At 52.3% G+C, this 25957-nt stretch overlaps 1 protein-coding gene across 4 annotated transcripts in view; it reads left to right on the top strand.

The window, feature by feature from the left end:
* SH3RF1 (SH3 domain containing ring finger 1) overlaps positions 1-24899 on the top strand; it is a 159541-nt gene extending 134642 nt beyond the window's left edge. The window contains exons 7-12 of one of the 4 annotated variants that reach the window (XM_088837810.1): positions 5280-5392; positions 6363-6533; positions 8788-9047; positions 10239-10543; positions 15097-15389; positions 22701-24899. In XM_088837810.1, the coding sequence (XP_088693936.1) occupies positions 5280-5392; positions 6363-6533; positions 8788-9047; positions 10239-10543; positions 15097-15389; positions 22701-22869 (1311 nt within the window). In that variant the 3' untranslated portion in view covers positions 22870-24899. Of the gene's footprint in view, positions 1-5243; positions 5393-6362; positions 6534-8787; positions 9048-10238; positions 10544-15096; positions 15390-22700 lie in introns of all 4 variants that reach the window. The other 3 variants (XM_088837809.1, XM_088837808.1, XM_055427992.2) reach the window with 3 other exon arrangements.
* The last annotated feature ends 1058 nt before the right edge of the window (positions 24900-25957 follow it).

The raw sequence follows: 25957 nt of genomic DNA, 5'->3' as shown, positions 1-25957 counted from the left end.
AGAAAATGGCTGATTTTTCTGATCGTAGAAAAATTAGTTAGTAGAGCTGGCTGTGCTTCAGCCCTCGTGGGCTGATTATTTTAAGATAAGAGAACAGCCAGTTGCTCTTAGCTGGGTGCACGCCAGGGCATCCTGGGCACCAATTGCAAGAGAGCACGGACCCACAAAATTAATTTGCACTCAGCCGCTTCATCCCTGGGTGTTCAGCACAAGGATGCATTAACGTCGTGTCTCTCCCACTTCCACTTAATGGAAAACTAATTATAGGCAGACCATGGCCTGTTGTCCCAGGAGATGCCTGGCTCTCAGAGCCCAGAGTTGGCAAGCAGGAGTCCTGGATTTAATGTGTTAGGTTTAAGTGGGAAAGTCTCCGTAACAGGTGCCCTCTGAATCTTCCATCAACCTGGCGAGTGTCCGGTGTAAAGCGTGAGATCTTCCCAAGACCTAGAGTGCAGTCACAGCAAGAGCGGGTGGCGGGATGGGAAGGAAGCCGCCCTTTCCCTGGTGTGGGTCTTAGGTGCTGAGGCCATGGCTGGACCAGGGAGCAAGCAGTGTTTCCAGCACTGTTTCACAAGGTAAAACTGTTTAATCTCTTACGCAGAATGAAATTGTGAGCGTGTTGTCCTAATTGTCTCACATGGGATAGTTAAAATGTTAAACATTGGAAACAACACTGGTATTCCATGTAATTCACACATCCACTATTCACAGCAGGGCAGGTTTTCCTCTGACTGGTTCTGTGGGAAGAAGGGTGAAGATCTCGCTCCTGTGTCCTCTGAACACCAGTAGTGGAACTTGTAAAACAAGGGAGGGGTGACCCACGGGGCCAGCCAGGAGGTTTTAGTCACAAGATGTCACAGGGTAGCCGGGGCAGCGAAGGCCACATGCAGCAGAAGTGGCGCCTTTGCAACTGGCAGGATGTGGACCAACGTTACAGTGGCCACAGAGCAGGGCTCGGCATCTTGGGGACCAAGGTCTGTTGACCTGTATCAGACTGTCCTGAGGGCAGCGGAAGCACAGGAGGTTTTCTCGTTCCCGAAGACCATGTTGAGCGTCTGAGCCTCCTGTGGGCAGAGCTGGGCACCGGCAGCCCGGGGACAGCGAGGCGGCATGTGGCTCCGCGGCCGCGTGAGTCCTAACTGCCGGAGCCCGCCCCCGGGCCTCCACGCCTGGGCGCCAGAGCCGTGTTGCTGAGAGCTCCGTGGACAGCACGTGGCCGCGTGCGTCATTTCTGCAGGTCGGGGAGCGCAGTGCACCCCTCTCCTTGTGTGTCAAGAGCTGGAGCCATGTCTCCACAGCTGTGAGAGGAGGTCCATTCCCAGAGAGAATTAATTAATCTTCCTAATTACCAGATCCTTAATTACACCTCCCCTTCAGACACCATCTTCCAAGCATCTGTTTCTAGCATTTTAAGTACTTTCATTTTTTTCTTTTTTTCGTAACCATGCCTACGACTGACTGGCTTAACTCTGCTAGGCATCCAGATGAGACAAAGCTCACTTCCCGTCTTCTTAACCGTACTGAATCCTGACGCCTGTGTTTTCTTAATCACTAGTGTCAATGCTTCCATTTTTCTGCTTCCTACTCATGGTTTACAAAAGGCAAGATACTCAGTTGCACACACACTGCTCTGTGCAAGGGGTTGATGCTGCAGGAATTAGTGACGCCACTGCTCCGAGGGGATGACCAGCCGCCATCCCTCTACTGGCCGAGCAGCTGAGTTCCCAGCGCAAGCAGAGCATTTACAGAGGGTGTAATTCATCGGAATCAGATGTTTAGGAAGGATGGAATTGGGGGGTTTTTAATGGTCTTTTCTCAGAGGACGCACAAATGCCCAGAGTCTTATGCTGGCGGTCACTTTCTACCCCAGAAGGAGAGGGGCTGCACACATATAGGACAGTCGGGAAGGAGATGGACCCTAATGTTGCCTGGAAGAGAGTGGGTGTGTATCTGTGTGAGGCTGAGTCACTGCTGTGGGGAGGAAACGGACACAACACTGTAAATCAACTACCCTCCAATAAAAAAGTTAATTAAAGAGAGGATGGATCGTTGACAGTCAGAACCCCAAGCTCCAAGCAGAGGGCTTTCCTGGTCAGCGGCCTGCAGCCCTCACCCACGGTTAAGACCTTGTGGAGCTCAGCGCCTGGGCACCTCAGCACTGGTCGCTGGAAGGGGAGAGGGCAGGGGCTGCCAGTGAGGAGGGGCCCACAGCACGTCCTTGTATTCTCCCTCACTGTCCCCTGGCTGATGTGGCCTGTCGGGGCTGGTGGCAGGAAGGGGAGAGGGGAGGGAGTGCCAGCCGAGAGGGGCCCACAGCATGGCCTTGAACTTGTGCTCACTGACTCATGGCCTGATGGTAGCCTGGAGCCAGCCACCTGGACAGAACACTTTGTTCTTAGAGGGAAACTGAGGGCGGCCTGCAGGGGCTGAGTGGGGACTGGAGTCCGCACGGCGTTTCTGACACTAGCCCCGTGCTGCCTCCTTGTCCCAAGATCAGTGGGTCGGGAACACAGTCTGGATATGGCGGACCTGACTGTCTCCCATCGGCTGACCCCCGTGCCCTGATTTTAGGGAGCATCCTCGTGGCCTCCAAACATCAGTGCGGGTAGCAGAGAGTCTGGGTCTGCAGAAGCACAAGCAGAACCTCATCTCAGCGACCACGAGACCACGGCCAGTCCCCTGCGTCAGATCCCGGAGGCCCGGCCACGGCCTCCCGAGCCTCCGCCCTTCCGCGGCCCTCAGTGGAAGCAGGCCAGCTGCAGCAGGCCCCAGCGAGGGGAGGCTGCGGTTCCTGTGGGACAGCTCACAGCAGGTTCCTCCCGGGCGTCTTTGTCCCCGGGGTCTTTCAGTGTGGGCTGTTCACCAGCACCCGTTGGGCCTGCTGGCTGGCCCAGCCCTGGACGTGCCCGGGCCCTGGCATCTGACCAGCCTCACACGATGGCCACGTCGGGGAATCCAGTTGGGATGTCTCCTCCGTGTGCTTATCCTCCAACACACGCACACATACACACACATGCATGTTCTCCCGAAGACACGCAGCCCAGTGCCGGGGTATGCCAGATGTCAAGTGAGTCTAACTTACGCTTTGTAACATTCATACACACCAAACATTTCCTTTCTGTACTTACTAACTGTAGGAGATGACCTTTTCTTCAGTTCAGTCACTCTGTCGTGTCCAACTCTTTGTGACCCCATGGACTGCAGCACGCCAGGCTTCCCTGTCCTTCACCATGTCCCGGAGTTTGCTCAAATTCATGTCCATTGAGTCGATGATGCCACCCAACCATCTCACTGTCTGTCACCTTCTCCTCCTGCCTTCAGTCTTTCCCACTATCAGGGTCTTTCCCAGTGAGTCAGTTCCTCACATCTGGTGCCCAAAGTATTGGAGCTTCAGCATCAGCCCTTCCAGTGAATATTCAGGGTTGATTTCCTTTAGGATTGTCTGGTTTGATCTCCTTGCATTCACAGGGACTCTCAAGAGTCTCCTTCAGCACCACAGTTGGAAAACATCAATTCCTCTGCACTCAGCTTTCTTTATGGTCCGACTCTCGTGACCTTTCCTTACATTTTGTTAATGTAATGTGGCCTATGTTTTTATTGTAGATAGATGTAGATTCCCTTCTCTTCTCCTGCCTTCTTCTGTCTGGGGCCAATGTGTACGGGCTCTACTGACATGAAGGTGAAGGCTCCCTCTCTTCCCTTTGCCAGTGGAATTCTCCTCAGAGCCGGGTAGGCCCTTGACTCTGAGTCCTTCCGGGGTGGGTGGCCTTACTTCCTTTTGTCCACTTGTCACCGGCGCCTCCGTGGTCACACAGCTACGAGGTGGGGCCTGGAGAGGCACAGAGGAGACGGCTCATGCTGACCTCAGGCACTCCCGTGCTGCTGTGTTTGGTGGCCCAGCCGGGCCCCCCTGGGTCACGTGCGCTAAGTCTCCTGCCGGGGTTAGCTTGGTTTCTCCCACTTTGTCCTGAGACCACTATCTCAGGCGCTCGGCCTTTTCCTGGTTAAGGGTCATGAGGGCTCCAGGCCCCACGTGTGCCCTCCTGGAGTCACACGCAGCCTGTTGTGTGACTGTCCGCCTGGCCTTGCCTGCCCTGGGAGCGCTGTCAGTGTGTCTGTCCTGCCTCGGCCCCAGCATGGGGAAAGTTGTCTTCATTGTGGGAAAATGGAACATAATGTGCATCACGCATCTAGAAATTTGAGGTTCTTCTCTCCTGCAGTGTTTCTGGAACCGTGTAACTTAACAGGCAGATGAAGTAACTGCTGATGGAGTGTCAGACTTTTTTTCCAGGCAACAGAAACCAGTTGGTGTTCTCTGTGTTCAGAAACCATGGGGCTTTTCTTCCTTTGTTCCGACATGGAGACACCACGTGCCCTGCCCGAGCTGCAGTCTTCAGCCTCCTTATTTCTCCTCTGATGCGGTTTTGCACTGAGTGGTTCGGAGATTTGGAGCAGCTGGGCGAGGTGGGGGTTCGGGCACGTCTGCGTGTGCCTGTTTGCTCAGTATCCAGACCCTGAAGAGTGATCTGGGCTGTGTAGATGAGAAACTAGCAGGCGGATTTGAAAAGGCATAGAGTCCTATGGGCAGAGCCCACGGAGGGACCGGCAGCTGCTTGCGGTGTACTTGTTAAAGATTACCAGCCTTGATAGTCCTGAGCTTAGAAAGCCGGCAGAGCTAACATGGAAGGAGTAAACAAAAGCAGCAACCCTGGCCCACGACTGTGGCTCGCTGTTGTCTGTGGTTTGAGAAGCCCAGATGTCCGAGGAGATGTTCTTCTGTGGGCGTGACATCCGAGATTTTCTTCTGTGGTCATGGTGTACAGGGCAGCTGGATTGTCTGCTACTGTGTTGAAGGTTCGGGTTGCAGAAACAGTCACAAATTCATCCCCAGCAAGCCGTGTGCTGTCAGAGCTGCCCCTTGGAAGGCATTTGGATCCTGACCCTAGTTTGTGCTTAAAAGTGCCATTAATCTTGAGATTGCATGCAATCCTGTGACTTTTTTTCTTTCCCGCCTCCCAATTGTGATTCCTTACCTGTTTGCTAGAAGGGTTGCTGTGGCCCCGAGACCTTAGAGGAGAGCAGAGAGGAGCCTTTAAAAGGAGACTTGGGCACGGTGTGCAGGCGCCACTCTGTGTAGATTCCGCCAGCGCCTTTTTAAATGGGTTGCTGATGCCTTTTCCCTCCCACTTACTGGAAGAGATGTAAATAAGTCATCTGTTCCTTCTTTTTCTTTCTCTCCCCAGACTCTGAATCCTCCTCTCCCCCCGCCCCCTCTCCAGGCGGCCACCCCCACGGGCACTGCTGTAGCTGCTGCCGCCGGGATGGGCCCCAGGCCCGCAGCTGGACCCACTGACCAGACCACACACCCGCGGCCACAGCCCCGCCCCAGCGTGTAAGTGCAGGGTCCTTTCTGCCCCCCGGACCGAACCCAAATAGAGAGGCAGAGAACAGCTTTCTGCGGGGAGCTGGTGCCAGGCTGGTGTCTTCTACCCAACTGTGTTTGCGATTAGGAAACTCATGCTCTAAGGCTGTGCCTTCTTGGCCTTCCTTTGCAAGTGCTACCCAGGCTTCGGCCCCACCTTCATCCCCAAGTACGGGTGCGAGGGGACAGGGTGGGCCCCGCACAGGTCAGACCTAGAGGAGGCGCAGCGGTCCCCGCAGTGAGTGTCCAGAGTCGGGCTGCTCCGTTCAGTCTGCCCGTGGCCCAGTACAGCCTGCGGGCAGAGGCCCCTCCCGTGCACACTGACCCAGGAGACGCTAGGTACCTGTTCCTGCTGCCGCCGCTCTCCCTGTGTCGGTGGCTGTCGCCTGCACAGACGGGCCGTTGGGCTGTGTCCGTGATCTGGACTTGCTTTGCCTCTGACTCGCAAGTTCAGCGTCTACCCTGACTAAGCACATGGACGCAGGTGCCACCCATTGCTGGTTCAGTGTGCGCAGGGAGGCTGTGTGCCGAACTTCCCGGCGGGATTTTGGACCATGTGTCCTCGACAAGGCTGCTTCCCAGGTCTCAGCAGGGCCGTCTGCAGGGCCCAGTTTCCCAGTGGGCATCTGATGCCCTGCTGCAGGTGTGCACACTGGGGGTGGCATCAATTCCTCCACACCCACGAATACCGTTTGTGGGGATCATCACCTTTGCACTGGGAGGGCCAGGTGGGAGGTTCTGAGTCAGGCGGCTTCTGCCTTTTCAGAGTGGATGGCCGCCGTTCAGTGGACAGTGATCGAGGCTGCCCACAGATGAAAGGATTCTACTTTCTGTTTACTTTTGCACAAAACATTCAAGGCTTCGTGCCAGAGAAGAGTTCTGCGCATCGTGTGGTATGTCTGTCACTCACCTTGAAGTCAGATGGTTTTTCCTCTTCTAGGTATGTTGCCATTTATCCTTATGCTCCCCGGAAAGAGGACGAGCTGGAGCTGAGGAAGGGGGAGATGTTTCTCGTGTTCGAGCGCTGCCAGGATGGCTGGTTCAAGGGGACGTCCATGCACACCAGCAAGATTGGGGTTTTTCCTGGCAATTACGTGGCCCCCGTCACGAGGTAGGGCTCTGAACAAGCGGCTTGCTGAGCTCTGAACACAGAAGCTTTGTCCTTTCCCATGATTTCCAGCCTATCCACAGTTCCTTCTCATATTACAATTACGTGTTACACAGCCAGCATTTTAGAAGTCCCTGCCTGTATCTGCCAAAGTCCCTTCTAATCCTCCAGACTTTAGCTTACTCTTCACATGTGAAATTGTAGGTTTCTCCCAATACAGGTGCTGGTTTTAAATGATTTGCTTTAAGTCACATGTGAGAAGACTCTACTACACTGTTTTCAATATTTTTCTGCTAGGAAATTAGTGCTGTTTAATATAAACGCAAGTGATGTTATTCATCCTCTTGGTTATGTGATGCTTACCTGACACCTGGCACGCAGAGCTCTGTGTTCTGCACATTAACGCCAGGTCCTCAAACAGTTCCCTGGTGTATGTGCTGTTATGATCCCCACTCAACAGGTGAGCAGGTTGAGGTGGGGAGGTTAAACAGTTTGAGGTCACCCGGTGAAGAGGTGCTGACAGCCAGGTGTGTATTCCAATAGCTTGGTGATTACGTCTGCATTCTCACAATTACTTTTTATAATGCAATCAGAAATAAAACTCCTTTAACATGACATGAGTGCCTCACCCTTCTCAGGGGAGGGCAGTTTTGCACCCCAGGGGATTTTGGCAGTGTCTGGACATGCTTCTGATCGTCACAGTGGGGGAGCAGGTGCTACTCGCCGCCAGTGTATAGAGACCAGGGATGCATACGACACCCTGCGGCGCAGGGCACAGCCTTCGCGGAAGCGAGCTGTCTGGCCCCAAATGTCACCGAGGCTGAGAAACCTGTTCTAGTATAGTAGGAGGCAAGCACTTTGGATGTGTTGATATGCACTGTTCACTTTATTTAAATATAGTCCCCACGCTGGACACTGAGGAAGCTCTAGGATGGCCGTGATGACCTGTGATAGGGTCAGTGCTGAGAAATCCCGGGGTTTGGCCACTGGGCTCTTAATTAATGATCCAACTTAATTGTGTTAAATCATTTCTCAAAGCCCCTGATTTTGAATAAGTGGCTGAATGAACTGACATGCTGTCAGATGTCGGTCTCAATCCTCAGGCTGGCTGGCAGCCTAATCCAATGAAGATCACTGTCATTGCAGATGGCAACAGAACATTAGCTCCAATTAGACTTGCAGATTTTTCATCAGTGTAAACCTTCTTGTCGGTATATGTTGAAATCTACATTCACAGCCCAGAACATGCTAGCTCTGTCTTCCCTGGTGGGATAAAACAAACAAACAAAACCCATAACAACTAAGGGAGATAAACCAAGCAACAACCACATGTCGACTTTCTGAAGAAAACATTTTCCTCAGGCTCAAATACAAACTAAAAAGTGTCTGGAGAGATGCTTACTGATGGAAATTCTCTGTTATTCCTCATGGTAAATAATGAGGTTCGAGTTAATGAAGCCTTCTGTTTGGTAGAAAGTTACTATCTATAGAACTGTTGTTTAAATGAATTTAGGATATAGGATATTAAAAAGTATGTTACATAAAGCTACACTGAACCTAATTTAATGAAATTCAGCCAGTAAATATTTGTGGAGGGCCAGCTGTGCCACTATAACTTCACATGTAGGAAGGGTGGGAAACAACCATTGCACGCGGCCCTGCTGTCAGGGAACTTGTACTGAGTCAGGAGTGTTTCACTGGGAATTGACTAGAAAAACTCCACATTGTGTTTTGTAATCAAGGGTCACAGAGGAAATCCACCTGAAACATAGGGGAGTCCCGAGGTCCTGAGCCTGAGGCCAGGCTGCTTGGGGTGACAGGATTGAAATGCAGGTGAGAGGGAGGTAGGGTGCAGGGAGCCAGAGGGATGTGACCGGAGTGTGTGCGCGCACACGTGCGTGTACACAGGGCGGGTGCAGAGAAGGTGTACATGAGCCCATCTGTAACAGCCTAGATGCTGCTCTGACAGGCCGGAGAGGAAGCGTGCAGGCTCTGGGAGCCTGTGGGGAGAGTTACCTCCAGAGGGGAGCCGAGCCGAGGAGCTGTGTCACCAGCAGAGTGCTGTGCGATCTTTCTCCCCTCAGAAGAGGTTTCCAGAGCTTTCTCTGCCTCAGGGCCGCTATTCCTTGAGTGTGTTTTTCTTCCCTTTGGTCAGATAACTGCATTCTACAGCGTTACGTCTTGAAGCTCTGCACCATTTTCTTTGGCGTTAGTTGTCCTCTTTTCCTCTTGCTGACGGACTGGGTTTCTGTCTCAGCAGGGCCGTGACCAGTGCTTCCCAAGGCAAAGTCCCCATGTTGACAACTGGCCCAGCGAGTCGCGGCGGGGTCCCAGCCAACCCTCCCCCTGCAGGCGGGCCTGCCCAGAAGCCCCCAGGGAACGGCGTGGCTGGTGGTCCCGGGGTCCCCACGGCTGTGGTGTCGGCAGCTCATATCCAGACGAGCCCCCAGGCTAAGGTCCTGCTGCACATGTCCGGACAGATGACTGTCAACCAGGCCCGGAGCGCTGCAAGGACAGGTGGGTGCTGGGCCGGGGCCCCAGGAGCGGGGCCTGAGCAGCCTCAGACCTTGTGCGCCAGAGGCTGTGAGGATGTGAAGATGGTCTGAGAGAGCAAGGTGGACCTTTAAGACAGTCTGACGGAGGACGGTGGAACTTTATGACAGTCTGAGAGAGCGAGGTGGAAGAAGACAATGAATAACAGCAAGCGGGGGCCAGCACAGCCTCAGCACCATCACTTTACATCGGTTTCATTTGGTTTCGCCTGCCAAGGTTGTGAATCCAAGTCTGGTCTCCAGACGACGGGTCTAAAAGAAATTTTTACTGGACGGGTCCTGAGAATGTCGATAGTACTTGAAAATGTGACTCCTGTGGTTGAGAGAGCGATCTGGGGTCCCCCTGCTGCGGAGGCATAGTCCCGTGGACTGCCGTCTGGGTGCTGCTGCTGCTGCTGCTAAGTCACTTCAGTCGTGTCCGACTCTGTGTGACCCCATAGACGGCAGCCCACCAGGCTCCCCCGTCCCTGGGATTCTCCAGGCAAGAACACTGGAGTGGGTTGCCGTTTCCTTCTCCAATGTGTGAAAGTGAAAAGTGAAAGTGAAGTTGCTCAGTCGTGTCCGACCCTTAGCGACCCCACGGACTGCAGCCTACCAGGCTCCTCCATCCATGGGATTTTCTAGGCAAGAGTACTGGAGTGGCTTGCCATTGCCTTCTCCGGTCTGGGTGCTGGGATGAGCTTAGTCACCGCTCTGTTCGAGACACAGTCAGACCTTAAGTAGCTTTCTTCTTCCTGAAGCATTTAAAACCTCCCAGGGGTCTTGGTTAACAATGATAGAGAAAACGTGTTCAGTTCTATCCAAAAATCCAAAGGAAGGAAAGTAGGTACTGAGAAAAGGGAGACTAGGAAACAACAGTGGGGCCAGCCTGCTGTGCCCTGCCGGGTGCATGGGGGGTGGCGCCTCGGCCAGAGCCCGGGGGGCCTCCTGCACCCCGGGTGTTGTCGCCGTGCAGGCGCTCGGCAGACATGGCAGCAGACACTGTGTCACGGGACAGAGTGGGGCGCTGGCCTTGGATCAGGGAGGGGATGATGTCCAGGGGCCCCCGAGGGTCAGAGCACCCACACAAACATGGTTTCTCATCACTGTGGCATGCGCAGGGCTCGGGAGCAGCGAGGCTCCGGCTTACACTTTCCTCCTCTCTTCCCTTCTCCAGTCTCAGCGCACAGCCAGGAGCGTCCCACGGCGGCCGTGACACCCATCCAGGTTCAGAGCACCCCGGGGCAGTCCCACCACTCGCTGGCGTCACCGCAGCCCCCTGCCCCGCTGGGCCCCCCTGCCCACACGGCTGCCAGCGGCCTGGGCCGGGTCGGAGGCCCCCTGGCCTGCGCCACAGCCCCAGTGAGCATCCCTGCTGCCTCCCTGGAGCCTGAGCCCAGTGGCCGCCCTGCGACCCTGCTCCCGGGGACACCCACCTCTCCTGACAGCAGCTCGGCAGCCAGGCCAGACAAGGACAGCAAGGTGAGCCCTGGCGGCTGTGAGCCGCTCGTGGTGCGGGGAGGGGTTCCTTTCAGCTCTGGGGCTTGTCCCCCAGCTGCTCACTCCCCTACCTCCTCGCTGCCCTGAACTCCCGGTGAGTGAGCTTTGCTTCTGGTTAACTGTTCTGCAGAAATGCACTTAGGGTATAAAGGAGCTGAAACTGTTGATCCAAAGTGTTGCTTGTGGATTCATTGTTCCTGCACTGTATTTGATTATAATCTGTGTGGATGTGGGTAGTTTTTCTCTTGACTTGAGGTATAGGGGGAAATTAATTTCTAATTTGATTTTTTAAAATAAAAAAAGATCCTTTGGGCCCGAATTTCAAAGAAATTGTAAGTGGGAAGCTATATTTGAAAGACTGACCTGTGGTTGGATTGTAGACAGAGTCGTGTGTGGTCGTTAAACATGCACGGAAAGAGCAGCGTGCAGCAGACTCTGGTAATCACGCAGGCGTGACTTCCGCTCCATGCTCGTGCGCACCCCCCCAGACCGCTTGCCAGCTCTGGGAAGCTATGGGATCACACGTGCTTCCATGGTCATGTACGTCGCTCTGTTTAAATGACCAGGGAGCCTGTGAGAAGGGCTTTATAAGGAAATAAACTTAACAACCTACTAAAAAGTTAATATTTAATTGTTGAGTTAACATGAGTGCTTTTGCAAAAGATCGGTATCTGTTCAATGTTTATGATTAACTACATTAAACTTGTACTCAGGCTCACGTGGTCGGCCCTGCCAGGATCTTCAGAAAGTAAACTTACTTTACAGCTTAGATCTGAAGGTTCCAGGACAAGGCATCAGGGGCCATTGTCTCAGAGAATCAGACTCGAGCCCAGGCCTCCAAAGGAAGGATTCATAGAATCTGCTGGATGCCTGTGCTAGGGAGAATAACGGCCCCCAAGGAGGTCCATGTCCTGATCCCTGAAATTTTAGAATGCATTTCCTTACGTTGCAGAAGGGGTCTTACAGGTGTGATTCAATTAAAGGTTTAAAGTGGATTAGCTGAGTGAGCCCAGTATAAGCAAAGGGATCTCCTTATGAGGGAGGAAGGAAGATCAGGGCTAGAAGGGGATGACACCAGAAGCAGAGCAGTGACCTGTTTGCCCCACTCAGTCCCCCTCCTGACAAGTGGCGACTGGCCTCTGCTAGGGGCCCTGTGGCGGAGCATCAACGCTGTCTTCAGGCAGCTCGAACTCCTGGAAAGTTCCATCAGCACACACCTGTCTCCCTGTAACTTCAAACCCTCGCACTGTGCTTTGAGGGACTGCATAGAAAACGATGGTCTCCTTTCTGTGTGATCCCTGCAGGGAGTTCAGGGTTATCGTCTCTTCTTAAAGGCTTCACTCTTGAGGGTTTTTCCCCATATTCTTCATGTCACAGATTTCTGATTTCCCTTTCTGAATCTGCCCTTCATTTAATGTTCCCAGTTCATTAAAGAGATTGTCCCAATGGCTATAAACTCAGTGACCCATGATTAATGCAGGGAGCGTCACTTCACCCCCATCGCTCCATCCTCTTGCCAGGACACTCGGAGAGAGCTTGGCGGATGCCTGGATGAGATCCAGCTATCTCTCTTTCTCCCATCCAAACAGTCCCCCAGTCACCTCACCGTTTCTGCTGTGACCTGTTAGCCCGCATCTCGTGGAGGAGACTTCTTGGTCTCACTTCCTTTTCTGAGTCAGCCTTTCATCAGATACCCTGTTTTAGGATTTCCCAGGTGGTCTGCAAGCACTGTTGTGGTCAGCTATGAAAATGAGGACCACACGTGCCTTTCTTTGGCATGTTGAGTTGACCTTGGTCCCAGGTTCACCAGGATCTGTCAGAGAGCGTTGTGTTCCAGCTGTTAATTTCCTCAGTCCGCTGGGGTGGATCAGCCTGTCAAGAGGAGTGGTTTCATCTTTGAATCCCAGTTCCTCCCCCGTTTCCCTCCTACCAAGGTTTGTTCTTCCTGTCTAGTCTGAAAGGGATTCTTGATGCATCTGAGGATGACCATCCACCCCAGACACCAGATCCATGTCTTTCTTGTTCCCAACAAAACTTTAAAGCAGCACACACCCCACCCCAACTTTTCTTGGTCATTCGCATTTGTGTAAGTTTGAGTTCATTCTGGCCTTCAGCATCTTGAATTGCCACAGCCATGGTATGTTCTTCTTGGGGGCCCTTCTCCTGATCTTTTTGTGGAGGCCTTTCTGTCACTTCCTGGGGCATCATCATCACTTCCTGGGGCATCACATAAATGCCTTCATCATCGGGTGCTTCTGCTCCTTCACCTGCTGGGGCGATTTACAGTGTGTGCTTGGAGTCTCTTTCTGGAGAGCCCACCCACTGCTCTTGAAGCTTCGGGATTTCCTCCTGAATTTCAGGCCATGCATATATTTCCTTGTTACTTTTAATCAATTCTCACTAATTACTAGAGAAATACAAATCAAAACTACAGTGAGGTATTAATATCACCTCACACTGGTCCGAATGGCCATCATCAGAAAGTCTACAAATGAGAAGGCTGGAGTGGGTGTGAAGGAAAGGGAAGCCTTGTGCGCTGTTATGGGAATGCAAATATGATGACGAGTGCGGAGAACAGTGTGGAGGATCCTTAAAAATTGAAAAATGGAGTAACCATGTGACCCAGCAATCCCATTTCTGGGCATGTACCCAGAGGAAACCATAATTCAGAAAGATACGTGTGCCCCATTGTTCACAGCAGCACTGTTTACAGCAGCCAAGTTGTGGAAACAGCCTAAGTGCCCGTCAGCATGGGAGGGGGTCAGGGAGGTGTGGCGCGTGTACACAGTGGGCGGTCACCCAGTCAAAAGGAAGAACAGAATACCGCAGTTTGCAGCCACACGGATGGACCTGGAGGTCGCCACACTGAGTGAAGTGCGGCGGACGTCACATGATACTGCCCGTGTGTGGAGCATGGAAAGAAGGGCACAGACTTATTTACAAAACAGCGTAGAGTCGCAGATGTAGAAAGCAAACGTGGCTGACAGGCGCTGAGAGAGGGAGAGATTGGGATTGGCACGGGCACACTGCTGTATGAATGGACGGCTGAGAAGGGCCTAACGTGCAGCTCGGGACCCTGCTCCGGGCTCTGTGATGACCTCTGTGGGAGGAGGCCCCGCCCTGCATTAGCCGGTGCCGTGGGCCGCGCTGGGTAATCGGGGCGCGGTGCAGACCGCTGGGATGATCGATCGTCTGATAAACGGTTACCTGTGTTTCCTTCTGCTAGACTGTCTCTAACTGAACTCTGTTATTATGGATCCCCACCTCCCCGCCCCGCGCCCAGGGGATATTTGACAGTTTGAACTAAGTCGGTATTCAGGAAGAATTCCTTGGTGTTCCCTCTACTCGAGGGCTGCTTACAGCTCTCCTTCCCTGTTAGTGGATCTTAATAGCCCCAGTTTGCCTGGAGAGCGTTCTAAAGGGTAATTTCTCTCAACTATTGTATTTTTGGACCGTGTTTTTCAGTCAGAGGACTTGATGACATAGTTGACACATTAGTAAAGCAATTTAAAATGATGGTTGTTATTACCTTGGGCATCAGAAGAATATTGACACTTGGGGTCTGGGCACAGAGGAGAGCCAGTCGTCTGTCTGGTTTCCTTGCAGAGCAAGACCAAAAGGAAAAGACCACAGGAGACCAAGACCCATGAGGTGGCTTCTATGGCATGAGGTTGATGGGAGTAATTCTCATTTACACACTTGCTTGCAAAAAGAGACATAAAATGTTTTTATTATATTGATGGGCCTTTTTTAAATGTTGTGGTTGTTTTTGGTAAAGAATTCGCCTGAAATATAGGAGATGTAGATTTGATCCCTGGGTGGGGAATATCCCCTGGAGAAGGAAATGGCAACCCACTTCACTATTCTTGCTTGGAGAATCCCATGGACAGAGGAGCCTGGCTATAGTCCACGGGGTCATAAAGAGTCAGACACAACTTTGTTTTTTTAATTAAAGAAGTATTTGCACAACAGATATGGTTTGACTTCTGTTATTATCGGTTTGTTAAATTTCATCAGTGTAGTGATGAGTGAATATGACGTAGCCCTTCACCCTGATCAAGACATCATCCTCTGTGAGGGATAAGCCGCAGGTCTATGGCTGTGGAGTAAGATGCTAAAATGCAAGTGGGTTTGTGCTAGTTGATTATCGCACACAAGAATTGGAGACAGAACAGGCAGAGTTTCAGGAAATTAAAGCTATCGCCTGAGATTTCCGTTTTGTCTTAAGGTGTCTGCTTTGCCTTCACCAAGCCTGGGAAGTGAATTGGTGGGATTTTGGTTTCCCATTCTTTTTATCTGCTCATCCCACCTCCACGGAGGTTGGTGACGAGCACCTGAGTGTCCAGAACCAGGGAAGATGCGCAGGTGGGTGGGGGTTGTGCAGAGAGGTGAAGGGCATTGAGCACACAGCCCCAGGAGCCGGACCAGGAGTCCCAGACACCTTCAGGGGTCCCTTGGAAAGCTCAAATCTGAGCTTGAAACTCTACCAACAGAACCATGTCGCCAACCCATGCACTTTTTTTTTTTTTTCTTAGAAAGAGAAAAAGGGGCTGTTGAAGCTGCTGTCCGGGGCCTCCACCAAGCGCAAGCCGCGGGGATCACCACCAGCCTCGCCCACACTGGATGCCGAGCTGGGGGCCGAGCTGTCCTGCGGGCCCCCGGCACCCTCTTGCACCTGCCCCGGGCCCTGCGATGCGGACGCTGCGGCCCCCGGCCCCCAGCGCAGGGCCTGCTCCCTGGACTCGGCCCCAGTGGCGCCACCCCCCCGGCAACCCTGCTCATCCCTGGGCCCCGCGGCCAGTGAGGTGCGGCCCGCCGTGTGCGAGAGGTGGGTTCTTGTCATGGGTGCTGGGAGCCAGCAGGTCTGCGGCACCCGCGGCGTCTCCGTCTCCTTCCTGGGGTCTGTGGTGACAGCCGGTGCTGGCTGCTGTCCCCCTCGGGTGCGCGCTCCATCTCTGCGGTCCCCTCTACATCCTCACCCCTTTCCATCATGTCTCCAGAGCCCTCCTCTGTGGGGCAGGGGTCATGGCAGCCCGTTCACGGCCAGCCAGCCACCCTCATTTCATCTGTGGCCCTTTTTATCAAAGGTTTATGAACACCACTGCCTGCTAGGTTCCTGGAGTGTTCCGTCCCCCAGAGTTCTCTTCAGCTTCTTCCTGAGCCGGAGTGTGGCAGAGTTCTCCTGGCCTGACCCCTGCTGACCCACTGACGGGGCTCTGTTACCCTCAGAACAGTGAGCCCTGTTCAGAGACTGTGGCCTCGAGTCACCCTTACAGATGGGAGCTGTCCTGTCTGTTTCACCACTGGGGCTCTCGGAGCGTGTTAGGAAGGAAAATCTACTTAATAAAAGCAGAAACCTGCTAGAAAAAAATAAAGCTGATCTGAGAGCAAAAAACAAAAACCAAAAACCTGCTTGGATCATATGAATTAAAAGTGCAGCATAGTCTGTTGCCTGGGAAGATGGCGTGAAGCGCTCTGAAACTAGAGGACTGTTTCCCATAATGTTAGCATAAGTATGTAAGCGTTTGCTGGAGAAGGTGCTGTCCGTCTGCAGGCTCGAGTCCCCCTGTCCGTGCGTCTCACACAGAGCATGTTTCTCATCTGTGGAGGTGTCGCCTTTGGGGCAGCATTTTCTGTTAATGATTCAAGATCTTACTGTAAACTGCTATACTTTACAGTGACTTAAAGCCACCTGAACTCTGTATTTCAGATGAACACTTATACCCACTGAAACCTGAGGCCTGCACTCAGACAGTCTGGGGGGCTTACTTTATTACCCAGAAATAACTCGGGAAAGAATTAATCAAGCAATCGATGTGCCTTAAATACAAAGTACACTATTGTCTGTGTACTTTTATGGGGGCATGAGATAATTCTGTGTAGTTCTGACCCTTCTAAAACCATTTTTGAAATGAGACATTACCCTAAAGTGTTTCTGCCCCACCCGTGAAACCATTCTGTCTTTCCCCTCACCCACTGGACTCTCAGTAAAGCTTTGAGGTTTTGCCCCAAGTTTGCGTCCCCCTTAATTCCAGGAGTCTTGCTTTTTCCTGCGGTGTTCCTTGGCTCTCCAGGGAGGGCGCCTCTGCCCCTGGACCCAGTTCAGTGACTCGTTTCCTCCCTCTGGGCCACAGAGGCGGTTCCTTGCCCCCTGACGCTGACGTGCAAGTCCCTCTGCGAGCCGAGCCTGCCCGCTCGCCTGTTATTTGTGGTGTCCCTGTGTCTGCCTGGGGGGCCACTTCACTGTACCACACCCCCCCCCAGGCTCTGGCCAGCACTGCCACCTCTCCCCGCCCCCCCACCCCCAGCACTGGCTCTTTCCAGAGGCCAGGTGTGCCAGTCTCCAAGCTTCTGCACCCCAGCCTTGCTCACGGAGGGGCACCTTACTCACAGCAGGTCGCCTTGCTTACAGAAGGCTCCCACAATGAAGAGCATCTCAACAGGAGGGGCCGCGGGCGGCTGCCCCTCCAGACAGGGAGCAGGTGGGTTTACTGCTGATCATGTGGGCAGGGCATGCGGGGATCCTCTGCCTGGTATTTTATGGAAGTGTTTACATTTTTACAAGTGGGAAAGTGGTCTTTGGAGAGAATTTCTGCCCCGCATTTATATTTTTATAATCCACGTTCTCAGTGGGATATTGAATATAATAGCCAGCCTTCCCAGCTTCTCACAGCCTTGTTGCCATCCTACAGTGATGCTGATGGTATGTGTCTAACTCAGCCTCTTAGGTCTGCCTGACTATAGACACAACAGGGAAAATGTGTGGAAGCAAGTAGCGTAGGAAAACAGTCTATTATCCTGTTATCCACTGGGAAGGAAATTTTTTGGTTACTCAAAAACTACCAAGGATGTATTTTAGGGATTTACCTCTTTTGGAATTTAAAAAATTTCAACTTAAGAAAAAGTTCTTCATGCTAAAAATGCAGGGAAGGTTAGCTTTCACATCAGTCTAATTTAGGAAGCATTTCAGGATCTTAGCGTCCTCAATTCACAGTCTGAATGTCACAACTCCTGCCCCCGCAAAGTGTGAGAGCGTGGAGCTCTTCTGGTAGAATTTTTCCTTCTAGAGTTCCACAGAAATATTTTTAATGTCTAATATCAATCTAGTATGAGATAGGACTCATCTACAGATGAGAGTGACAACAGGCATAAAATTTCCTTTCAAAGTGGGACCCTGCCCCATAAATCTCAAGTGGGAGAAAGGGCGGCTCTGCTTTCGTCTTACACTATGAGGAGGGAGGGAGGTGCCTGGAGGTGTGTCGCCAGACCTGGCTGAGCCTGTTCTCTGAGGAGCAGAAGAAATCTTTTGTGTCTTTGAAAGAGACTGAGGAAAACAAGCAAGAAACGCTGTATTCTGGGGGCGGAATAGAATTGATGACAGCGGAGATAATAAAGCAGATATTGCAGGCTCTATTTTGGAAGAACTGAGAAAAAATAATTAGGAAATTGCAAAGAGAAAGTAGAAATAAAATAGTTCAGAAAGGATGGTAAATAAAAGAAAGGACATGTGACAGTTTTTTTTCCTACAAAAAGGAATTACAGATAAAGGAGACACAGCAAGTCATCTCCGTATATTTTTAAGTTTAGGATTTAAACTGATAACCATGTACCTATAAGCCCATCTGCTAAACTGAAAAAGGACCTCTGTTCCTTGATCAGGGACCATCCCAGAACACATACAAATTGGACAGAGAGAGGGTTATAGAAAGGCAGCTGGACTTAAACAGAATGATTAATCTGAGGCTGTGACTGTGAACCTACTGGATGAAGCAATGAGTGTTTAAGTCACTCAGACTTCAAGGAAACCACAAAGCAGGCAAGTTTCATTTTGCTGTTGACACACTAGTCGCAGAGGTCAGCCACCCAGACCAGGACAGTGGGCACCCTGCTTCCCAGAGCCTGGGGACTCGATTTGGGCTAAATCCGGAGAGATTAGGAACAAAAAGGCGTGAACTACAGAAAACACGAGAAAGACCAAAAAAATTAAGGAAGTGGGGAATTCGTGCTAATGAAAGACTACGAGTGCCCATCTAAGCAGAAGCCAGAATCCCTGAGCCTGGAGCGGAAAGACCGCCCTGGGGTGTCCGTGGGGCTTCCTCATACAGCAGGTGTTTCTTTCTGCATTCCACCCCGGTCAGCGTCCCCCAGATCTCACTGTCACACTAGAAGCTGAGGCCCTCTCAGGCCGTGTCTGCGAGCCACCCCCTGTGCCCTCTCGTCACCCCTGGGGTTTGTCCAAAAGGAGCAGGAGGCGCATCCCTGCAGGAGCCACGTAGCTTTTGATGGCTCTTCCTTCCTTCCGTGCTCCTTCCCCGTCTGCCTTTCCTTTCTTCTCGCGGCTTTCCATTAATCTTTACAATATGTATTTGTCTGGCTGCACCGGGCCTGAGTTGCAGCATAAGAACCCGTAGTTGTGACCTGTGGGGTCTAGTTCCCTAACCAGTGGTTGGACCCTGGCCAGGTTCCTGCACTGGGAGTGGGGAGTCTTAGCCACTGGACCACCAGGGAAGTCCCTCCATTAATTTTTAAATTCATTTATCTTTTTTTTTAATTGTGGTAAAAAGTCCATAAAATATGCCGTTTTTTTTCAGGGATACAGTTCAGTAGCACCTTCACACTGTTGTATAACCATCACTGCCATCCATTTCTAGAGCTTTTTTGTCAGCCTGTTAAACACTAACTTCCCATTCCTGCCTTCCCCAATTCCTGACAAACCCCCTTCTTGTTTCTGTCTCTCCGGGTCTGACTAGTCTCCACACCTCATAGGTGGAATTATGTGTGACTGATTTCACTTAGCATAATATTTTGAAGGTTCATCCATGTTGTAACTTCTGTCAGAATTTCATTCCTTTTTGAGGAACGTTGTACATTTGGAAAAATCGCTTTGCTATACAATTAAACCTTTCCTTTTGTCCTTGGACGTTCTTACGAAGGATGGCCGTGTGTGCTGTGCTGAGGACCAGGCATGGGGCTTCTGGAATGTGGTCAGGGATGAAGTTTCCTTCAGTCGCGGGGCAGATGGAGCAAGGCTCTGAGAGCCTGTTGGCCGTGGGTGGGCTCCGGGTTGTCCAAGGGAGCCCCCCACGGCGTGGGTTGGGGCAGAGGCCACGCCTGGGGGCTGTGTCCCGGCGCACAGGTGCGTGTGCACGCTCACGGGGCTAACCATCTGCCACAGCTGCAGAGAGACTGCAGCCAGGAGCGCGCCACACGCCAGACTGGGGAGTGACCCTGCTCCGAGGCGCTGGGAAGCTGTAAGCAATGCTGAGCGAGAAATAGCTGCAAATAGAGCTGGCAGTTAAGAAAGTGCGTATTTTGATCGTGTGCAGAATGCAGTGGGGACGGGAGGAGATTGCAGGCTGGGAGGACAGGCAGGTTATTTGCTCAGGTGGGAGGGGGCAGAGCGGCGAGGCTGGGGTGCAGACATAGAAGGTGGACCCCAGGTCCATGGTGGCTGTGGGAGAGAAGTATGGTCCCTGAGGCTCGGGATGCCCCAGAATCCCTGCTCAGAACACCCAAGGGGTCGTGGCTGGAGCAACAGGTGTTGGGCTCTGTGACTGCACTCATGTTGCCTGGGGTCAGTGAATATGGACTTGGCAAAGCTTCTCCGTGCCTGGGATGGTGGCCCGCTGTGCCCAGCGTTGGTTTTGAGCATCCCTGTTGGGAGTCTGTATGCACACCGCTCTTCGGGCCAGGGCCAGGATCTGAGCAGAGTCTCTGCTGCAGCCAGTGGCCTCCCTATGGTCCAAGGTCATGGTTCCCACTCCTCTCGGTCCAGGAGGCTTGCCACTCAGCCATGAAAACCCTCTCTCCTGGAGACGCGGCAGGAAGATTGTGGTCTTAGCTCGGCAGCAGTTCTAGTTCAGAAAATGTTTGACGGAGTTGGTTTAGTCCATTTTCTAAAATGCAAATGTTAATCTAGTCACTTTTTTCAAGGACTGCTTTTGTTCCATTTCACCTTTCAGGCCTGTGGAGGACCAGGGGCAGTACGTTTTATCAGAGATCGGCTCTGAATATGATGAGTTACTTGTGTGCTTCTTTCTATAGTTATGGAGCTTTGCGCAAACATTAACCTGCCCCAAATGGCAGCCTGGCTTTTCACAGGCTATTCAGCCTGTTGGCGTCGCAATTGAGACACCTTCTCATCTGGGTCCCTTCCTCCAGAGTAGCCCACGACGGACTCATTCGTCCTGCTTTGCAAGCTCTCAGAGAAGGGCTCCCACAGCCCTGGCTCTGTCGTTCTAGAGCTGGTCAGGCGTGTGCTCAGGCTGCTGCCCTCCAGGTCATGCCTCCTGGAAGCACCGGGCGCCCGCCCGCTCTTGCCTGAGATGCACGGTCGTGGTGGGCACTGGCGCTCAGGGTGTGAACTCTGACAGACACGTGCCGAGTGTATCACACCCATGGTGTCCCATCACCTGGGAACACCTGTGTGGTCACGGCCGTCCTGGTGCAAAGATGAGGAAACTGAGGCTCAAGCAAAAGCTGCTCTGAGCATGAGCCCCAGGTCCACTTCTCACGAGAGGCCAGGCCTCCCCGCCCACCCACAGGCTTGCTCGCAGCCTGTCCTCTTTCTGGCTTCCTGGGACCTCTCTTGTGAACAGCCAGGCAGCCTCTGTGCTGCACTTCTGCTCCACACCCCGGACGGCCCAGAGTCACCGAGGAACGGTCCAGGCGGCTGCTGGGCCTGTGTAGAGATGCCTTCATTAATCGAGTCATAGCCTGAGGCTCTTGCTCAGGTCCCCGTGTGAATGGATTCTGGTAAAGCCAGTGATCCTCCAGAAGGACCGTATTCCGATGGCTTTCATGAGGTTGGGGCAGTTGTGTAGACCCAGTTTTGATGACCATTTTTTCAGCCATGACATTCTCTCTGTGCTGTTAAGAGCGAGTCCTAGGAGGCTAGAAGTTGGTTTTCTGACTTGGAGAACCAAATGAGTGTAGAAACTCAACCACTTGTATAGCTTAATACTCACTGATTAGCATCAGCCAGCAAGGGAGGTATGTCCACATTTATAAGTGTAACACATTACTCCAGAACTCAGAGGCTTAAATTAACTGTGAACATGTATTGTTTCACAGTTCCAGAAGTTAGGACTTTGGGGATGGCTTACACGACTGGTCCTGGCTTAGGGCGTTTTTTGAGGTTAGTGTCCAGACGTCCACCTGAGCTACAGTCTTGTGAAGGCTTGAGTAGGGAGAGAAGACTCCTTCCAGGTGGCTGCTGAGATCGCCACCGACTTTTGGAAAGAGACCTCTCTTACCTGGCCTGCACATCTGTCCATAGGGGGATGACTCGCCTGGCAGCGTGGGTGGTTTCCCGGAGACAGTGGAGTGGGCCCGCTGCACACCCCAGATCATCATTGCTGCAGGCTTCTGTTGGTCACACAGAGTGAAACATAGCTCCTCTCCCCCGGCTTCCGTGGCTCTTCAGCTTAATTTTGCAGAAGGAAACAAGCCTGGAAGCAGGGGGTAGCTGACCTTAAACCAGCCAGGCTTCAGGAATCTTGAAATGATAATTAGGCCTTCTCCCAGTGATCCCTGAGTTGAGAATGCTCAGAGGAACAGACCATAGGTCAGACCCGTGGCGATCAGAGCCCCAGCCTCCTGGCTGGCGGTAGATTGAACAGGTGGCCCCAGTCCCCCTCCTTGAGGGAACCTTGGGACAAGCTGCCCAGGAAGAGCTGGGTGTGTAAGGAAGAGCTTCCCTGGAGTCCAGCCTCCTCCAGCTCAGCCCTTGGTCACTCGTGGACCTTTATGCACGTCCAGGCGCTGTTCACAGCAGGTCTCTGCCCAGCAGGGGATGGTAGCGGTTTGGGTCGTTTTGCCATCACTGTAGGCAGATCTGCGCTCTGCCCTGCTCTGCCAGCATCTGGGCAGGCACGGGGGCCCTGCCCGCCGTCGAGCAGCTGTCGCAGCCCCACCTTCCCACTCCCTCCCCGCTCCTGCCTCAGCTTCTGGCCCCTGCCTCCCTCCCTCAGCCATCACCCTCGCCTTCCCTCCTCCTGCCCCTCGCCATCTATCTGTCCCCCATCTGTCTGTCATTTACTCTCCCTCCCCGCATGTGCCATCTCTGCCTCTGCTCTCCGAAGCCTGAGTACCTGCCATCCGTCTATGCCGTGCCCATCTCTCTGTTTCCCCGCCGCAGGCACCGCGTGGTGGTGTCCTACCCGCCGCAGAGCGAGGCAGAGCTGGAGCTCAAGGAGGGCGACATCGTCTTCGTGCACAAGAAGCGGGAAGACGGCTGGTTCAAGGGCACGCTGCAGCGGAACGGGAAGACGGGGCTCTTCCCCGGGAGCTTCGTGGAGAACATCTGAGGAGCCGCCGGGCGGGACCGCATCTGTCTCCACCGCCCTCCGGCGGCCCGCGGGCACTGCACCCCTTGCCTTGGTCACCTGCCACCTGCCTTGCGCTGTCTGATTCACTCCACAGAGGAACCTAGCTGAGATGGACAACTGTTTACAAGGCTTAACTAATTTATTTGCTTTTTTAAACTTGAATTTTCCCTGTAATAGATGAATCCTTTGGATTGTGATTTTGAGAAGTTATTAATTTATGAAACAGTAGCCGATGAGAGGCTGGGTGACCCCCTGTTGGGAGCAGCAGAGTCCCCTCGGTGCAGAAGAGGGCCCAGGGCTTCCCTGGTGGCCCAGACGGGGAAGAAGACGGCCCCGCCCTCCTGGCTCACCGCCCTTCTTTGGGCCGAGATGCCGGCGGTTGCACTTGGCCGGCTCTCCAGGGAGCCAGGGCCCACGCGTGAACCCAGGGCGCTGAGGAGGCCCAGGTGGCGAGGTGGGAACCTGTCTTTCTGGTTGACCTGGAGTCACCCCAGAACCCAGTCCTCACTTTAATTGTGAGGGTCTCCGATTTCAGAGAAGGAGAAGTAAAGCACAACCCCTGGAGAGCATGTGTTCAGAAACAGGTTCAGTCGCCTCACAGAAGCGGCTTGGCTCAGCGGCTGGACGTTGCGGAAACCGCAGCTGCGCCCTGTCTGCGGGCGGCCCTGATGTCCCCGAGCTGTCCCCACAGTGGCCTCTGTGTGTGGAGCAGGAGGGCCCGTGAGGCCCACAGGCGTTCGTGGGGCTCCTCCCAGGCCCCCCACCCCCGGGTGGGGCTGCACCCCACACCGCGGCTGCAGAGGACGCCGTGGCCGTGCGGATGGGCCGGGCAGCCCCTCCAGGGCGCGGGTAGGCTGAGCCCACGGCCCCGCCACCCCGACCCCAGCCAGCACACAGCCTGGCTCAGGGCCCCCCGACAGCAGAGCCGGGGAGGGGGCCTGGCGGCAGCAGAGACAGCAACCACAGTTTGCTCGTGAGAAAGCAAAAACAAAAACCCTTCTCACTTTTTACCTTTAAGAATTACAGCTAGGGAGTCAAAACATGGACTGAGAGTCTTCTTACAAGCAGTTTTATGGTCTTAAAGAGATATATTATGTGGTTGAAATGAAATCATTCCTAAATTAACCATTTTTTATAAGACACTGTACATTATGTTCCTGTGTATTGAATTTTTTTAAAAATACTTTGCTGGGATATTCGTGTAATATATAAAGTTTTGGTGAAATGAACTTCAGCTAGAAAAAAAGCTGCCATCAGCTTTCATCTGTGTAAGTTGACACCAATGTGTCATAATATTCTTTATTTTGGGAAATTAGTGTATTTTATAAAAATTTTAAGAAGTAAAAAGACTACTACCGGATAAGATCACTTTTTTACCTGTCTTTTCTCCATATCTTAAGCTATGTGACTGAAGTACCTCTGTTAATAGATTCCTGGTATGAAGTTGGTTAAAATTCCATCTGTTAATAGATCACTTAGATAATATAATGTATGGGTTTTCTGTTGGTTTTCGGGCACAGTAGATGGAGACTTTGTAACAAGGGCTTGTTGCTTGGCGATAGGGTAATGATAAAATTGCAGTTTATCATTCCTTTTCATGTTAATAATTTGAAGACTGGAGAAAAGGTTCAAGATTAAAATTTGGTGTACAAACTTTATGACTCCTTTACTTTTTTCTTTTCTTTTTTAAACATGGGACATGTTTGACATCATTTCTACTTCATAAAGATTCTTCGTATGTACCTCAGACAGATGGCATCTACAGTAATCAGCTTGCTGGCTATGATACATTTTCGCCCTCTAGTCAGCAAACCTTGCTTGTTCAGGTTTCCCCAAGGGTTATAAAGTTCTCTTGAAAGAGTGTGTGGCATCTCACCAGGGAGTGGGTAACATGCCTGCTGCCCTTTCCCCGTTCACAGTGGCTAAATCATCCGGTGACTCCGCAAGTCTTTTCTTAGCTGTAGGAGTACCAGACCTAAACCATCTGTGCCACAGCCTGTAGGTCTCAGCAAGGCTTGGGAACATTGTCTGCAGACTCACTGTGATTTTAATCTCCCCTGGAAACCACAGAGTCCTAAGTTTAAAGAGACTGTGTCTACCAGGTTAAAAATGTATGTATTTTCCTAATTTAATATGTGTTGTTGCTATCGAGTTGCTAAGTTGTGTCCAATTCTTTGTGACCCCGTGGACGGTAGCCCCCCAGGCTTCTCTGTCCATGGGATTCTCCAGGCAAGAATACTGGAGTGGGTTGCCATTTCCTTCTCCAGGGGATCTTCTCAACCCAGGGATCAAACCCATATATCTAACATCTCCTGCATTGGCAAATGGGCTCTTTACCAATAGTGCCACTTTCAGTTCAGTTCAGTCGCTCAGTCGTGTCCGACTCTCCGCGACCCCATGAATCACAGCACGCCAGGCCTCCCTGTCCATCACCAACTCCCGGAGTTCACTCAAACTCATGTCCACAGAGTCGGTGATGCCATCCAGCCATCTCATTCTCGGTCGTCCCCTTCTCCTCCCGCCCCCAACCTTTCCCAGCATCAGAGTCTTTTCCAGTGAGTCAACTCATCGCATGAGGTGGCCAAAGTATTGCAGTTTCAGCTTTAGCATCAGTCCCTCCAATGAACACCCAGGATTGATCTCCTCTAGAGTGGACTGGTTGGATCTCCTTGCAGTATAAGGGACTCTCAAGAGTCTTCTCCAACACCACAGTTCAAAAGCATCGATTCTTTGGCGATCAGCTTTCTTCACAGTCCAACTCTCACATCCATACATGACCACGGGAAAAACCATTGCCTTGACTAGACGGACCTTGGTTGGCAAAGTAATGTCTCTGCTTTTTAACATACTATCAAGGTTGGTCATAACTTTCCTTCCAAGGAGCAAGCGTCTTTTAATTTCATGGCTGCAATCAGCATCTGCAGTGATTTTGGAGCCCAAAAAAACAAAGTCTGACACTGTTTCCACTGTTTTTCCATCTATTTCCCATGAAGTGATGGGACCAGATGCCATGATCTTTGTTTTCTGAATTTTAGTTTTGCCAAAAGTGACCTCTGTAACCAGGTGG

The sequence above is a fragment of the Moschus berezovskii genome, chromosome 7 (genome assembly GCF_049115385.1).
Source record: "Moschus berezovskii isolate FMDL1 chromosome 7, NW_MosBer_1.0, whole genome shotgun sequence".
NCBI lineage: Eukaryota > Metazoa > Chordata > Mammalia > Artiodactyla > Moschidae > Moschus > Moschus berezovskii.
The sequence above is the reverse complement of the archived record's forward strand: the minus strand, read 5'-3'. Positions and strand labels throughout refer to the sequence as shown.